The 15055-nt window shown below is 35.4% G+C and overlaps 2 protein-coding genes across 4 annotated transcripts in view; both read right to left on the minus strand.

The window, feature by feature from the left end:
• Positions 1-486: 486 nt before the first annotated feature.
• Positions 487-5590, minus strand: LOC132614149 (uncharacterized). The gene is made up of 13 exons (XM_060328524.1): positions 5136-5590; positions 3892-4003; positions 3273-3385; positions 3058-3180; positions 2803-2975; positions 2339-2414; positions 2074-2160; positions 1792-1872; positions 1675-1707; positions 1359-1412; positions 1128-1248; positions 970-1040; positions 487-880 (listed from the first exon to the last, which is right to left on the minus strand). Exons 1-13 carry the CDS (start codon positions 5313-5315, stop codon positions 779-781), a joined length of 1326 nt encoding a protein of 441 aa, XP_060184507.1. The 5' UTR covers positions 5316-5590; the 3' UTR covers positions 487-778.
• Positions 5591-10080: 4490 nt separating this feature from the next.
• LOC132613834 (nifU-like protein 5, mitochondrial) overlaps positions 10081-15055 on the minus strand; it is a 19758-nt gene continuing 14783 nt past the window's right edge. For 2 of the 3 annotated variants that reach the window (XM_060328114.1, XM_060328116.1), the window contains exons 3-4: positions 11406-11489; positions 10081-10939 (exon numbers count right to left, since the gene is read on the minus strand). In XM_060328114.1, the coding sequence (XP_060184097.1) occupies positions 10479-10939; positions 11406-11489 (545 nt within the window). In that variant the 3' untranslated portion in view covers positions 10081-10478. The remainder of the gene's footprint in view (positions 10940-11405; positions 11490-15055) is intronic. The other variant, XM_060328115.1, reaches the window with a different exon arrangement.

Below are 15055 nucleotides of genomic sequence, written 5' to 3' on the forward strand. Positions count from 1 at the left end.
CTCAAATTCTTTGAATCTTATCCCCATAAGAATCCATTCTCTTTCAAGTTTATGTAAAATTTAACTTGAAGATACTCCCTTCGAAACATGAGAACACCATTTATGAAAAAATATAAAAAAGATTCCCAATTGGATCATCTCTAGAGAATAACTATTTCATCTCTTTTGTTTGGGGTTTGGGCGTGGGGGGTGGGGGGGGGGTGTTTCTCTGACCAATTTATTATAGTAAAAGTAAAAGTAGCAGCTCATCCTTGTTTTTTTATGTTTATTATAATGGAAAATTCTGAGGGACAGTGACACACGGTTCGTATTTCAACGGATAATGAGTCCGCTCTTCTATCCTTTAGTACTTAACTATTAGGTTTTTGTTTGCAACAAGGTTCAAACTCCGCATCTAACTCACGCAGTCAGACATCATGCAGTTCATCCTTGGTATTGTAAGCAAACTGTTGAATTTACCAATATATACATAACCCCATTTCCATGTAAAGTACAAAGTACAAACCAACATCTTTATTATAGATCAAAAAATATAGTGATACATTGAAGAGTAATAAAACCAAGAACAAGTTAGATTACATAATTAATACACCTCTTCTAATCTAGATAAAGCCTAGCTTCAAAAGATTTACAACTCTATAGACCCCGTAGACCGGACTTTTTTTTTCTATTATTATTTTTTTAACCTAAGACCAGACTTATTGTCATTGTAAAGGGGCGGCCTTGGGGGACTATAGCTTAGACAATTTTGGGATAATGGATACTGATGTTTCAAGTATCATGTTAAAAGAGGTGCTTCAATGTTCTCTGCATTTTCATCGAAGGTCCTCGTTCGTGGTGCCTCTACTTTCAGCATGCAAGCATAACACAGTGAAACAACCTGACAGAATTTATGCAAGTTAAAGCTTTCACATGAACAGTCATGACATATGAAAAAGTCGCGGAAAGAAAGAAAAAAGAAAAGCTTACCATGCATAAAGAAGCACAAAGTATACTAAATCCTTTGCAGTTGAAAGGTGCATCACGGGACAAAAACCATGCTGAAAGAACATTGTGTAGGTGATTAAATACGGTCTGATTAAGATAACTCTAGAATTCTTGCGTTAAGTGAACGGAAGATCACTTACAGGTCAATGGACTCATTACAATTGGAGATAACAAACTCGCGACTGATTGAATGCCAGCAACAAATCCCTGTGCTTTGCCCTGATCTGCTGAAAGTGCTCCTTTGGATATAACAGCATAAGTCTGTCGAGAAAGTAAAAAAAAATGAGCGACTATCAAGAAGAAAATCAACAAGTATTAAGCTCTTCAACGTAATGTGAAAACATGGACAAAAGTTTTGAGAAATCACTCACAGAGGGCTTAACAAGGATGTAGATGACCCCAAAAGAAGCACTTAAATATGGAACCTGTATTAGCAAAGGCAGTTAAATATGATACTTTACGCTTTTAGAAGGTGCAGAAATAGCTAGAAGTGAATGTTGTAAGTATGGAAAAATATCTCGTAATGTATTTTCTGGTAGAAACTCTACTTAAAAAAAAGGACTTTTTTATCATTTTATGTGTATGACCCTCAGGAAACAATTGAGTATTCATTATCACCAATCTCTCATTTTAAGAGTTGACATTCTGTTTTCAAACGAGATCTGTCTTAAACAATTAGTAACATACCCAAGGTGCCCATGCTAGTCCATAGAGCATTGCCTGCCAAACAAAGTGAAACATGAGGTTGTTTATCCTTTAGAATAAGTGCTTGCTTTTGTATAAAAATTGATCAAGGGAACTTACATAAGCTATTGATGAAAGCAAGGCCATGCATAGTATCACTTTCTCCCCAAAAAGAGGATTGATAAGAGGAAGCACCACAATCTGGAAAAATGTAAGTACAAGGTAAGCACAATATAAAAATTTCACCACTATTTAGAATATATATCTACTTATACATGTATAAGGACATGTCTGCATATGGCAAACACTTAAACTTGGCTATAAACATTTCATACGAAAAAGAGACATATTTATCGGGTCCCACCCGAACATGGGGCCCGCACACATCATGAGTCTGAGTACCTGTGAGACTATGGAACCTACTCCCACCATCATCAAAATTTCTGAGAACTGATTCTTATTGAAGCCAAAGGCTGATTTCAGATAGTACTGCATAGTTAAAAATAACATACATGAGTCTCCAATCAATATAGATAAAGTGGGAAGTCACACTGTAATTCCTTGATAAGGCAACATGAATTCATCACTGTACTCAAATTTTGGTGATTCTAAGAATGGCATGACTATGGGAGGAACATTGTTTGATTCAAAGAAGCAGGTGACGTACCAGCAAAACACTGCTGATCCCGGACATTCCCAACTCGTAGAAGAAAGAAACCAGAGAAATGCACTTCAGTGTTGGGCTGAGTAGAACAATAAAGGGATAATTACATTTTTGGACCACTCAAAAAAATAATAGCCAGAAAATGTATAGGTTATGTAAATTAAGTATAAATACACATATAATATACGTATTGTATACACAAAATTTACATAAATATACATATAATATACATAATCAGTGTATAGGTTTTGTATATTTTGGCTAGCGCCCGTAATTAATTTCAGCCGACGGGCCAAAAATGAAAAAGCCAATAAATAAATGTCATTTAGAAAATACAAGCAAGTTATTCTGAAACTATTATAATACAAAATAAACCCTATGAGCTGGTACCAGAATCATTTATGTGCTCGAAAATCAAAAATGTGGTAGCAGAACCCAAAATGTAAGGAAGGCACATGCGAAATTACCTGCTAGTGACAATATTTGCAGCATATCTCATCGAGTTAAATCGTTCCTGGACAACCTTCAACATTTTTCTCTTTAGTGTCGAACTTTGATTCACCTCTGTTCTTGGAGTTACGGTTTCTGCTAGAAACAGTGACATATAAACAGGAACAAAGATCAAGAGACCTATCGAAACCTGAAGGAGGAAAGTTCATTAGGATGGATACGATAAGCAACAATGTTAGAAACATGGCTCACAAAATTGGTCATCAACATGCCTGGAAAATGTAGCCCTCAGGAAGAAAACGTGCAAGGACATTCCCCATAACATGGGATGCAGAAAAAAGGCCAGTAATCCAACTAAAAACTGCAGCTCTACTACTCTCGTCAACAACATCTGCCTGAAAAATGCCAAAGAAAATCCGCAGTTAGATTCTTGATAAACTAAGGCAGGTTTAATGTTATCAGCAAAACTACCAGATGAAAGTCCTACCGCATAAGCAACAGAGATACAGAAAATGCTCCCTTGACTTATGATATAAGAAAGCGTCCGCAAGACATAATAAGCATAGACAAATTCCTTTGACTTATTGATGGTGAGTAAACCTGGAAGGTTAGAAAGAAAAGAGAGGGAAAAATGAGCATTCATAAGCATGATAACCAATTAGCCATAGCAGCAAACTGAAATCCATACATAAAACAGTGAATCTAAATCTATAGAAATGCACTTTAAAGGAGAGTCAAAATGCTAATGTTAGATGTATCCCGATAAGCATAATCACCTAATTCGGGAAAAGATCAGTAAGTTACAGAGCATGGGATAGTTGACTAATTTGCCCTGATGATCAAGTTTAGTTCTCTTGAAGTTTAATAAGTACATTAGCAATTATCTCTGTAGTTTAGAAACATCTCTGACCGAAATTTTCCTTTCTCAAATTTACCACTCCACTTAATCCCCTAGACAGAACAATTAGAATGAAAAGAAGATATAGAAAAAGTTCCTGCCACACCATCAAGTGAGAAGCGCTCTTCAGAAGATACAGAAATTACCAAAATGTTTACAGATGATTTCTAGATACTGCTGCATAACATAAAAGAAATTCATTACGTACCAAAAGGAATAATTGTAGTAGATACAGTGAGAAGAAGAAGCGGTTTACGCCCATACTCATCTGCAAGCTGACCTAGGACAGGAAGGACTACCATCTTGAATATTCCAACAACCTGCATGTCCAAAACATTCCTTGACATTGGAAATTCTCCCCATGTACATCATAAGATTAAATGGTCCAACAAACTTATCGATCAACAGCTTTAAAACAATGGCATCCGCAGATGACAAATTTACATTTTATATCCAAGCTTTCTTAGATCTCCTATGACCATGACATTAATTTTTTTCATGCGGTATAGTCCTCCAAGTCCCACTTGTGGGATTACACTGGGTATGTTGTTGTTTATACTCCTCCAAGTGATTTTGTGATACAGAAATTCAAATTTACTTTTTGAGGGAGTAAGTCTACTTGCCTTTTTTGATAATGGTGATGTTGGTACCAGCTTTGATGCACCTCAAGTATAATCAAGAATCACAATACTATTCTTCTATTTAAACACAGACACAAAAAAGATGTGACTGACTAACTCAATGCGAACATGATCATTACCACCATCACAACAGGACACATTATAGCTTTCTAGTAATAATATCAGTATCTACTTCGACGAAAAATCCACTAAGGAAATAAGCGCCTTTCCTTTACATCACAAGTTCCTTCAGTCAATCCAGTCCAGGGTCAAGCTTTCCTTGTTCCGCAAATTTTCAATCAGTTTCCCATTTCAAAACACAAATAATAGAATCAAAGCACTCAAATAGAAAGAAACAGTTAAATTATGTGACCATCTCATCTAAAAGCTCAAATTGTCGACTAGAGCTAACCATAATTACTTAATCATATCATGTCTCAACACGCCCCTCATGGTCTGATTCTTTTTCATAGGTCAAACACGTGAAAAATTTCTTCTTCTTTTCCTGTTGGCAGTGAGGTTTGACCCCTCTAGCCATACCATGTTAAGTTGTGCGACCATCTTAGCTTAAGCTGTTAAACTCAACCATATCAAGAATCCTCATAGAAAACAACAACCCGCAAAAGAAGAATATCACACGTTGGGTGTGCGAGCAAAGTCACACGTTGGGTGTGCGAGCAACATCCCACATTGGTAGCTAAAACGAAAAAGAAGCTACATACAAGACTAGTGATACTCTTAATGGTAAGACCCTAAGCTTCACCCAAAAATCACATCACGTTAAAACATACTATGCACACAGTAAAAGGATAAAAGGGGAAAGATTCCATACTGTTTGTTGAACACCATTGATATAAATAGCTTCAGAACAAGTAGTTTTGCCTGGACAAAGAGCATTAGTCGTAACATCAACAAGAACTGAAACAGTCATCTCTTCAGCTATCCAATGGAAACATAGTGGCAACAATAAATGCACCAAAGGCTTCAATTTCTTAATACTCTCAAACCCCATCTCCCTAAATTTCCTCACTCAAATCTCAACACTTCAAGAAAGGGGTAACTAAATAATGTCATATAAAGATAAAAAATTTATGATTTTAATTGTTTTAGCCCAAAAGGGTAGCTAAAGATTTGATTTTTAAAGATACAGGTATGACACAAGTCATGCTGTTATAGATGGGGTGGTAATATCAAGATTGACTGTTTGTTGCTTTAATGAGTTGTACGTTGTGGTTTAAGAGTAGTACTTTTTGAAGATAGAGTTCACCTACCGTAGAGTGGGAGTTTGCACGTGCGGACACTAGTTTATCGTGTGTTCTGCTAAGGTTTCGGTGTCTGATGTGGCTATTTGTTAAATAAAATACTGTACTAAATGTGCATTGGATCGAGAGAGTACTAAAGTGACAAAAATTAGAAAGTGATTGTTGCGTGTTTGATTGATTCTGGCATTAGCCGTGCTGCCACACCCCTTTATTTTTTTGTTATACTTAAAAACTTAAATATTTTTTTTAACGACCAAATTCTTTTTTTATAAAATATTATTTAATATTTGTTCAGTGAAATATTTATTTGGTAAAATTTAAAGTAGATATGAGATTAATAATAATAGAAAATTAAATAATATTTTGATAGATTTGAATTTTATTAATTAATAATAATAATACTCCCACCGTCCCAAAAGGTTGTCCTCTGGCTTGACACAAAGACGAATAAAATGTAATTAAAAGTTAAAATTATTGTAGGAGAAAGGAATTTCGTTTCTAAGAGAAAAAGTGATTTTTTTTTTCCTCTTTGGATTCAATATTTTCCTCTTTCCAGTAATCAAATACCATAAAATGTTTTCTCGTGAAAAGAATTTTTTTGAAATATGGCTCTCATCGTACAAAATGTGTCTAAGTTAATTGAACTTTACTCTTTGTACATGCAAAAAGTTATCAAACCTTATCAGAGACTATAATGATAAAACTTACCTATCAAGTTGATTTTTTTGTTATTGTGGGTAAGACTTTGTGAGTTTACATTTATATTGGGTAATTTCTTGTGACTTAACTTTATTATGGGTAAGCTTTAATTATTTTAATACAATAATAACAACCCAGTGAAATCCCACAACGTGGGGTCTGATAAAATTTAATTATTTTAATGTAACCAAAAAATAGACCATTATTTATTCTATTATGGTAAGCATAATTTATCTATTATGGTAAGTATCATACTTGAAAAAAAGAAATCCACTAAACCTTATTGTACTACCGAAGAGCGCAACTGCAGTCCAAAATATTTATCCCAACTCTTCCCGAAAAAACAAATTCTTTTTTCTGCCTTAAGACAAAAAAAAAAAAGGATGCAACAACGACCAACATTAAAAAAACAAAACAAAAAATTGACAATGTAAACTTTTTTCATGCCAACGTTTTTTTTTTTGGTGAGAGTAAGTCTTAGTAGACGTTTGGTCATGAAAATCAAATATTTTTTACTTTATTTGGAATTTTGAAGTTGGAGTTGTGTTTTGGTTATAGTTTTTGTAAAGAATATTTATAGTTTTTGTAAAGAATATTTAGTTGTTTGAATGTATTGAAAGTGAAAATAAGTTTTTGATATTTTTCAAATTCCAAATACAACTTCAAGTTGTATTTAGAATTTTCATGACCAAACGTTGATTTTCAAATAAAGTGAAATAATTTTTCGGAAAAAGTGAAAAATTATCATGGCCAAACGGGTGTGAATTCAAATAATTGAACCATACTTCTATCCTATTGCACTTCTTTTATTGGATGAGTTACCAAATAGCCTTTGAGCTTAGAATTTGGTTTTGTTTTACTTTGAAAGCGATTGGGAATGGTACAGTCTTCATCAACGGTCCAAAAGTTTCGGTTAAAATTAATTTAGGCTACTTTATTAGTGAATACTCGTGAACGGAAAGAGACTCTCATTTATTCTATAGTATGTGATATGACACGCCCTTTCATTTTCAATCAATTTGAAAAGAAAAGAAATTATCTATTTAAAAATAATTGAACTTTAAATTTTTTCATTTTATCTTTAATGACATAATTTTATAGACAAATTTCAAGATGTATTTAAAATCACAAATTAAAAAAGAATTACCCTTCGTATTTCGTCAATGACCTTCACATAAAATGAAAGGCGGAATACCTAATAGATCCAACCTTTTTTAGTTTCCTACCTAGTGTCCGATACTCGTTTTGGAGCACGATTAACCCGAATTCGTGTCGGAAAATCTCATTTTAGGAATAAACCACTTACCAATTAGGCAACTCCATTTTCAAAGCTCGAACTATAAACTTCTAGTAAAGGAGGGAAGTATACTTACCACTCCACGGCCTTTGATCGTCTGATAGATCCAATTGACTGAAGTTATGGCAAAATATTGTAACTTTATATCCAAGAAAATTTATGGCGATTTGATCGTGAGGAGATAAGGGAACAATATTTTTCAATGCTAATGACAAAGATATCTAACAGGCTTCTCTTTCAGATTGAGACCAGTCAGGACAATAATAGTTGCATTCGGAGTTGAAACTTTGCACAATTTAAAAGCGTTAATTAGGACACTTAAATATTTCATGTTTGAGATGAAAAGGGAATCTTGAGATAGACATCTGTCAAATGTAATTTTTAAGTAGCATTTATAGTTAAATTATTTTTTGTTGAAAGAACTCATATTATCTCCAAGACACTCGATATTTGTGAAGATAAACCAAATATTATTATTTCATTAATATATAGAGTACGTACGAGTGTGCGTATGTGTGTGTAGATATATTCACGCTTCTTCTCACAATTTATTTTAGTATCTCGTGAATCGTGATATGTAAAATATCGCCCACCATATTTTATCAGAGTAGCTATGAGGCTTTGATCCATTTGAGTCGAAATATTTAGAAGACGAAACAGATTCATATGAAATATATAAATGCTATAGAAAAAATGTACAAATCATAGGAATTAATGTGATAACCATATTTTTGCATCAAAAATCTCTCTAGAGGGTGGTATTTCGTTACTTTAGTTATGGATAAATTAATCGGAAGTATACAGGATGAGATTAAATGGTTCACATGCTATCAGTTTGTTGTGATAAGATAGATAGAAACACTCTACCCTTAACCATATGTCTCGGATTCGAGTTCTGTGTATGGACAAAATCCTGTTAGGAAGCTCTTCCCCTTGAATGAGCCTTACGCGTTGCGAACTTGCGAATCCAAATTAATCAGAATCCTACTATGGATATGACGTCGAGCGAAAACCAAATATTTGAGATCATTGAATGAAACTAGAAAGCGAAAGGCAACCAAAAGCTTGAAAGACAATTGCACTTGCTAGTGCAGGTTGTGTTTGTTATGAAAGAAAAAGCTTTTTAGGAAAATATTTTCTTAGCAAAATTTAAGATTCTTTCACTTATAATTTTGTGATATTCAGTAAGTAAGTAAAAAATATTATGTCAAAAGCATTTATATATAATCTAGACAAACATTATAGGGAGCCGGAGGATTGGAGGTGGGGGCAAGCGGGGTTGGTGTGACAATTGGTGTAGAATACCTCTTATGGAACTTGTTTTTCCTACTCCTATCAAAAAAGTCGTTTCATTAATTTTTAAATAACTTATTTACTTAGAGAAAATTTTCACCAACTAAACATCAGAAAAGTATCTGTACCAAATACATCCTTGATGCAAATTAAGTTTTTGGGCCATTGCCGAAGACTAGGATCCGTACTTTATTTGAAAATCACCATTCAGCCGTGAACAGTTGTATTTGGAATTTGAAAAACATTTAAAATCCTGTTTTCACTTTTTCCACTTTCAGTACATTCAAACAACCAAATATTCTTTGCAAAAACTATAACCAAACACAAGTCCATCTTTTTGATTTTTTTTTTTTTTTTGATGACATGGGAACCCGCAGCCGGTACCCTTCGGGTGCACACAGGGTAAACCCAGCTCCTGTGCAATAGCTTGCAAACCACACAGAAGACATAACCCGCACTATAGGCAAGCCCCGTGCGACGAGCTCGACCCAAAAGGCAAACCTGGGGATTTCGAACTTCAGACATCCATTATGAAAGTCCCATGCTCAACTCCAACTTCAAATATTCCAAATAAAGTGAAAAATAATTGGTTTTGATGGCCAGACGCCTACTAAAATTGGCCATACTGCGAGTTCCCCAATTCCCTAGTGGTCCTAAGAATGTTCAATTTTTCTACTGATGTTTTCATTTTGTTCTTTAGTCTCCACTCTCCAGTGGGTGATCTTCTAGTGCATGACTCGACCTAGTGGTGAAGGACTGGCAATCACTATCTACTAGTCATCTTGAGATAAAGGTAGCCATAATTTAGATGATTCATCAGTTTGTGCTTTCCACACATGTATGAAGGAAAAGGCCCAAGATAAAGAATAGAGGAAAGAGCAAGAGATGAAATATCTCATGTGAGAAAGTATGTGTCAGTGTCCCCCCATTTCCTCAACTAGTCAATGAAGAGAAGTTGGATTGTTGATTTGCAAAATATATTAGTCCTGTTTGGTCAAGTTTCTAGGAAGCCAAAAGTGTTTATTTTAGAAATTTGATGTGTTTGACTGAGCTAAAAAATAGCTTATCCAAAAAAACACTTTCTCAAAGCTTGGTCTTAACGTTGTAGTAACTGAAACTCTCAAAGTGCTCCCCCAGTAGGTATGAATAGTTATGCATTTTCTTCTCTCATCCCCAAGATTTTCATTCTATATACAAGGATCAATACTTCACCATTCAAAAATGAATGAGACATAAAATGATAGAATTACTAATAATAGACAAACGTATGGTTAGCAACTTCTAAATACTTGTGCACGTGTATGCACTTTTGCATCTTTATAGACTCATTACAGAAACATGCTGCAATTAATTGTCCCGTCTCCAGTGGAGCTTAAACCGGATATCCAGCTAAACGTATAGCCGAAACTATTTATTTGAAAGTCATCTGAAAAAACCTACTGAACTAAAGAGTATAGTTTTCAATGCATACGGTTGCTTATCTCACATGAATTTGATAGATACAAGAAACTAGTGCACTCAAACTATACTCACTCTTGCCATGGAGGAGCATGAACAAGTCCCGCCTTTTCTGATTGAGATATCTCTATCACCAAATCAACTAGAAGTAGCTAGAACAGTATTACTACTCGTATGATGCCCCAGTTAATCCAGGTTCTTCATCTTCATCTAGTTCCTGCTCCACACTTTTAACCTCGGGAACATAATGCATGAGCATATTCTCGATACCAGATTTAAGGGTAACTGATGAGCTAGGGCATCCACTGCATGCTCCTTGCATTTTCAATTTGACTACTCCTGTATCTGCATCAAATCCTCGGTATACAATGTCCCCACCATCATCTTGTACAGCTGGGCGAATACGAGTCTCCAAAAGCTCCTTGATCATTGCAACTGTTTCTGAATCATCCTCATGTATAGCTGTGTCCATGGAGGCTGCAGTGCTGGAGTCGAGGAACAGTGGGTTCCCAGAAGAATAGAAGTCCATAATTGCTGCAAATATTTCAGGTTTGAGCAAGTCCCAGGAAGCATCATCAGTTTTGGTTACAGTAATAAAATCAGATCCAAAAAATACCCGTGTAACCCCTGCATGAAGGAAATAACTGGATTAAACTCACAAGTGGCGTAATGAAAAAGCAAAGAACAATAATGCTACTTCCTCTGTCTAATTTATGAAGGGGAGCCTTGGCGTAACTGATAAAGTTGCTGCCATGTGACCAGGAGGTCACAGGTTCAAGCCGTGGAAACAGCCTCTTGCAGAAATGCAAGGTAAGGCTGCGTACAATAGACCCTTGTGGTCTGGCCCTTCCCCGGACCCCGCGCATAGCGGGAGCTTAGTGCACCGGGCTGCCCTCTGTCTAATTTATATATGCGACACAATATCCTTTTAAGATGTCCCAAATGTTCCACATAATTCTACAAATATCAATTGATACGAATCACTTTTTTCAAGAACTTAAATACAAATAAATTAAGCTACTAAGCAGTTACGTGATATTTTCTCAATTACGACTTATCAAACTATTAATATTTTTTAATGAACTGACCTTACATTCTATACAAGTCAAACTTACGTCATCCAATTCCATATTCATTCGACTTATGCCACACATGGACGGAAGTTGTCTCAATATACCTACATCAATGTATCAGAATTCACGTGGATTTAGAAAGAAAAGAAAAAAATATAATCGAAGAAAATATCTATATCATGATACCAATTAGTTAAGTCTGGCATTTACAGAAGCCTTTTTAGTTTGTTTAGAGATTTGTGTGTCAGATAACTCCAATTTATTGAGTATCGTTGAATGGAACATTTCCAAATGGAGCAAAGTTGACATTGAAAGCTTACATAGCCGACCTCACTAGTTTAGGTTTAGGCGTAGTTGTTGTTGATAAGAGACTAAGAAAGAAACTTCATGTCTCTATTCTGCAAAGAAACCCATATTTACTCATTTGAACTAAAGCGGAAAATTGAAATTGAATACCTCTTGATAAAGAACAAAAAAAAAAAAAAATCAGAACTTATTTGGCATCAAACAGGGAAATAATTTCCCCCTGTAAGTAATTTATTGAATAGAACAGTGCCAAGGAGGTACAACTACATACAAAGGTATCTGTTTGGCTCCATTTAGAAGTGCAGGAGTCCATTAGTTCCATGGTGTTATCTACGTCATTTATGATGTTTCTCCTACCAGAAAGTATAAACTTTGCACATATCTAAACTTTACATGAGTGGTTGCACTCCAGCCAAAACATGATACTATTTGGGGAGAGCTTTTGTTTTCCTAATCATCTTCCCAAAACAAAACTATTTTCTATCATATCTTAATAGCACCCTGTAACAAGAATTCACTGGGGATTTCCCATCTTTGCTTTCACTCCAATACAAACAAAATCTTGCATTTCTCCAATATCTTCACTGCGTCCAGTTTTACTATTATGTATTCACATACTCGATCTCCCAAGCATTGAAAATCCTTCTGAAAGAAAAGTCCACTCTCTGTAACACAATCTGCTGGATTGCAATAATTGTTTACGTCCAAATTGTATAAATTTGGAATAGTGTCCCTTAATGTATTTCTCCAACAGAACCTTATTTTCCTCCCATAACACACCTTTAATCATATAATGATTTGAAAATCCTTGCATACAATTGAGAAAAGGACAAAAATGGTCCCTTAACTATGATAGTAGGTTCAAAATAGTCCCTTAACTATGCACTTAACGGTTTTAGTCCTTTAAGTTTGTTACAAGTTAACAAAAACGGTCCCTTAACTATGAGAGTAGGTTCAAAATAGTCCCTTAACTATGCACTTAACGGTTTTGGTCCTTTAAGTTTGCCATAAGTTGACAGTTTTAGTCTCGACAAAATATTCATCGAACTCTGTTTGTTAGATTTGACGAGAACTATGAAAAAAAGGGAAAAATTAGTGAGAACTCTAGATCGGTCAAATAACTCGGGACAAAACCGACGGACGTTAGTCGGTTATAGGATGGACTTCTGCGTATTTTTCCTCAAAAATAACCGATGGACTTCCGTTGGTTTTCGTAAAAAACAATAAAAATTAAAAAAAAAAAAATAGTGTCCCTCGATTTTATCCATCGGTTTCCGTCCATCATTTTTTTCGCTTGTTTTTGGTAGTGACAACTTTTTTAGTTTCTGCTATTTCTAATTTATTTCTAAAGTCTAGTGTATTTTATTTAGTCGATGGATTCCCTCAGTTTTAATCGATAGAGTCCGTCGGTCTTTGTGTTTCGAGACATCATTTTCTGACATTATCAAACCGTTAAGTGCATACTTAAGGGACTATTTTTAACCAACCCTCATAGTTAAGGGACCATTTTGTCAACTTATGGCAAATTTAAAGGACCAAAACCGTTAAGTGCATAGTTAAGGGACTATTTTGAACCTACTCTCATAGTTAAGGGACCATTTTTGTTAACTTGTAACAAACTTAAAGGACTAAAACCGTTAAGTGCATAGTTAAGGGACTATTTTGAACCTACTATCATAGTTAAGGGACCATTTTTATCCTTTTCTCCATACAATTCACTGGTTTGGTGCACCACTACTCTCCTTTTCATGCTTCAAGTCCAACTGTTTTCCATTTTATTTTTCTTCATAGATATCCGATGTCATTTGAGTAACAAGATCTTGTTATGAACTTTTACTACAGCGCCTCCATCTTTTCTTTTTTTTAATATATATGACAATGGTGTCGGGACCAGCTTACGCAACCTCGACTAATTCCAAGTGGTACCTGCTACCTTCCACCTGCATATGTACCGGGTAACTCTGTCCACAGAGAAGAAATTACCGAGTGTTTTTGTGTGCTGGGATTGAACCTGAGACCTCATCGTTCTCGACTCACATTGACCACTAGGTCACACCCTTGAGTCACCTCCATTCCTACTTGCATGTCATTATTTCTTTCCCCCAAAGGCTTAGAAGCAACTAATTTTTTTTCTAAGCCTTTGGGGGGAAGAAATACTGACATGCAAGTAGGAATTCCATCTAGTACACTATTGACTATCAACCTTCCTCCAAGGATGAATACTATTTCTCTTCTGGTGAAGAGGGCAAATACTATTCCTTCCTGGGAACTAACTTCTTTTCGCATTTCTCAATCACTCCTTGTTAATTGCAGTTTTTTGTGATTCCAAGTACACAAAAGGTAACTGTCTACTTCTATCCCAGTATCACAGCCAACTTATGAAAGCTTTGGTCAGCATTTACAATGAAATAATTGCTCTTCGCGTTGATATGTGAGCCAAGATGTCCTCAAAGATTAATAGGATCACCTTCAATTCAGAAAACATGAGTCACCTGAATACAGAAATTAAACTTCTCCGGTATTTCCTTTTTCTAAAGAAGTGGCGTCAGGCCAGCTTTCCCACACCTTGACTATTCTACAGTACCTCCCAATATCACAGTAACGGGATAACTCCACCCACCAAGGCTTACGCAGATGCAAAGAATCACCTAGTGTTTTTCTATGGCTGCGGTAACCAATAAGCAGCACTCCGTTTTTCACAATCTATGATGAAGACATCAAAACCTTATCCAAAAAGAAAATGATGAAGACATCAAAAGAAATAGCAAAGGAAAAGTCGATCTGAGATTGCAGAAAAAGAAGTTGGCAACAAAGAATGAAGTAAATGGGCCTTCTGGTAAAATATAGTAATACTATAAGGCACAAAATGTAACCTTTGGGTGTAGTGTATGGAAGACAATTAGAAGGTTGTGGCCCCTGCTCAATAGTAATATGCACATAAAGGTGAGGAATGGACTCAAAACAGATTTTTGGAATGAAAAATGGATAGGAGATATAAGTCTAAAAGAGCTGTTCCCAGACCTGTACATCATAAGTCTTCAAAAGAATGCTACTGTCTTTCAAATGTGGAGCAATCAAGGGTGGAATTTGATTTTCAGAAGAGCTTTGAATGATTGAAGTCCCTTTTTTATGGAGATTTACCCATCACAGAGATGCATAGAGGAAGAGAACGAAGTTGCTTCCTCTGTCGTCGCCGGGGAGCTCTTGGGTTGTTCAAATTTTACAAGAGATGCTTACTTATAAATTAGATCATATTAGAGCTATCGTGTATGATTGATCAAAGTCTAGTATGTAGGAATCAGAGTCTCAATCGACCGGCTTTAGAGCTTGATGCAGTCAAACTTTACCCTATTTCAAGGTTGCC

Source organism: Lycium barbarum, chromosome 10 (assembly GCF_019175385.1).
Source record: "Lycium barbarum isolate Lr01 chromosome 10, ASM1917538v2, whole genome shotgun sequence".
In the NCBI taxonomy this organism is placed as follows: domain Eukaryota; kingdom Viridiplantae; phylum Streptophyta; class Magnoliopsida; order Solanales; family Solanaceae; genus Lycium; species Lycium barbarum.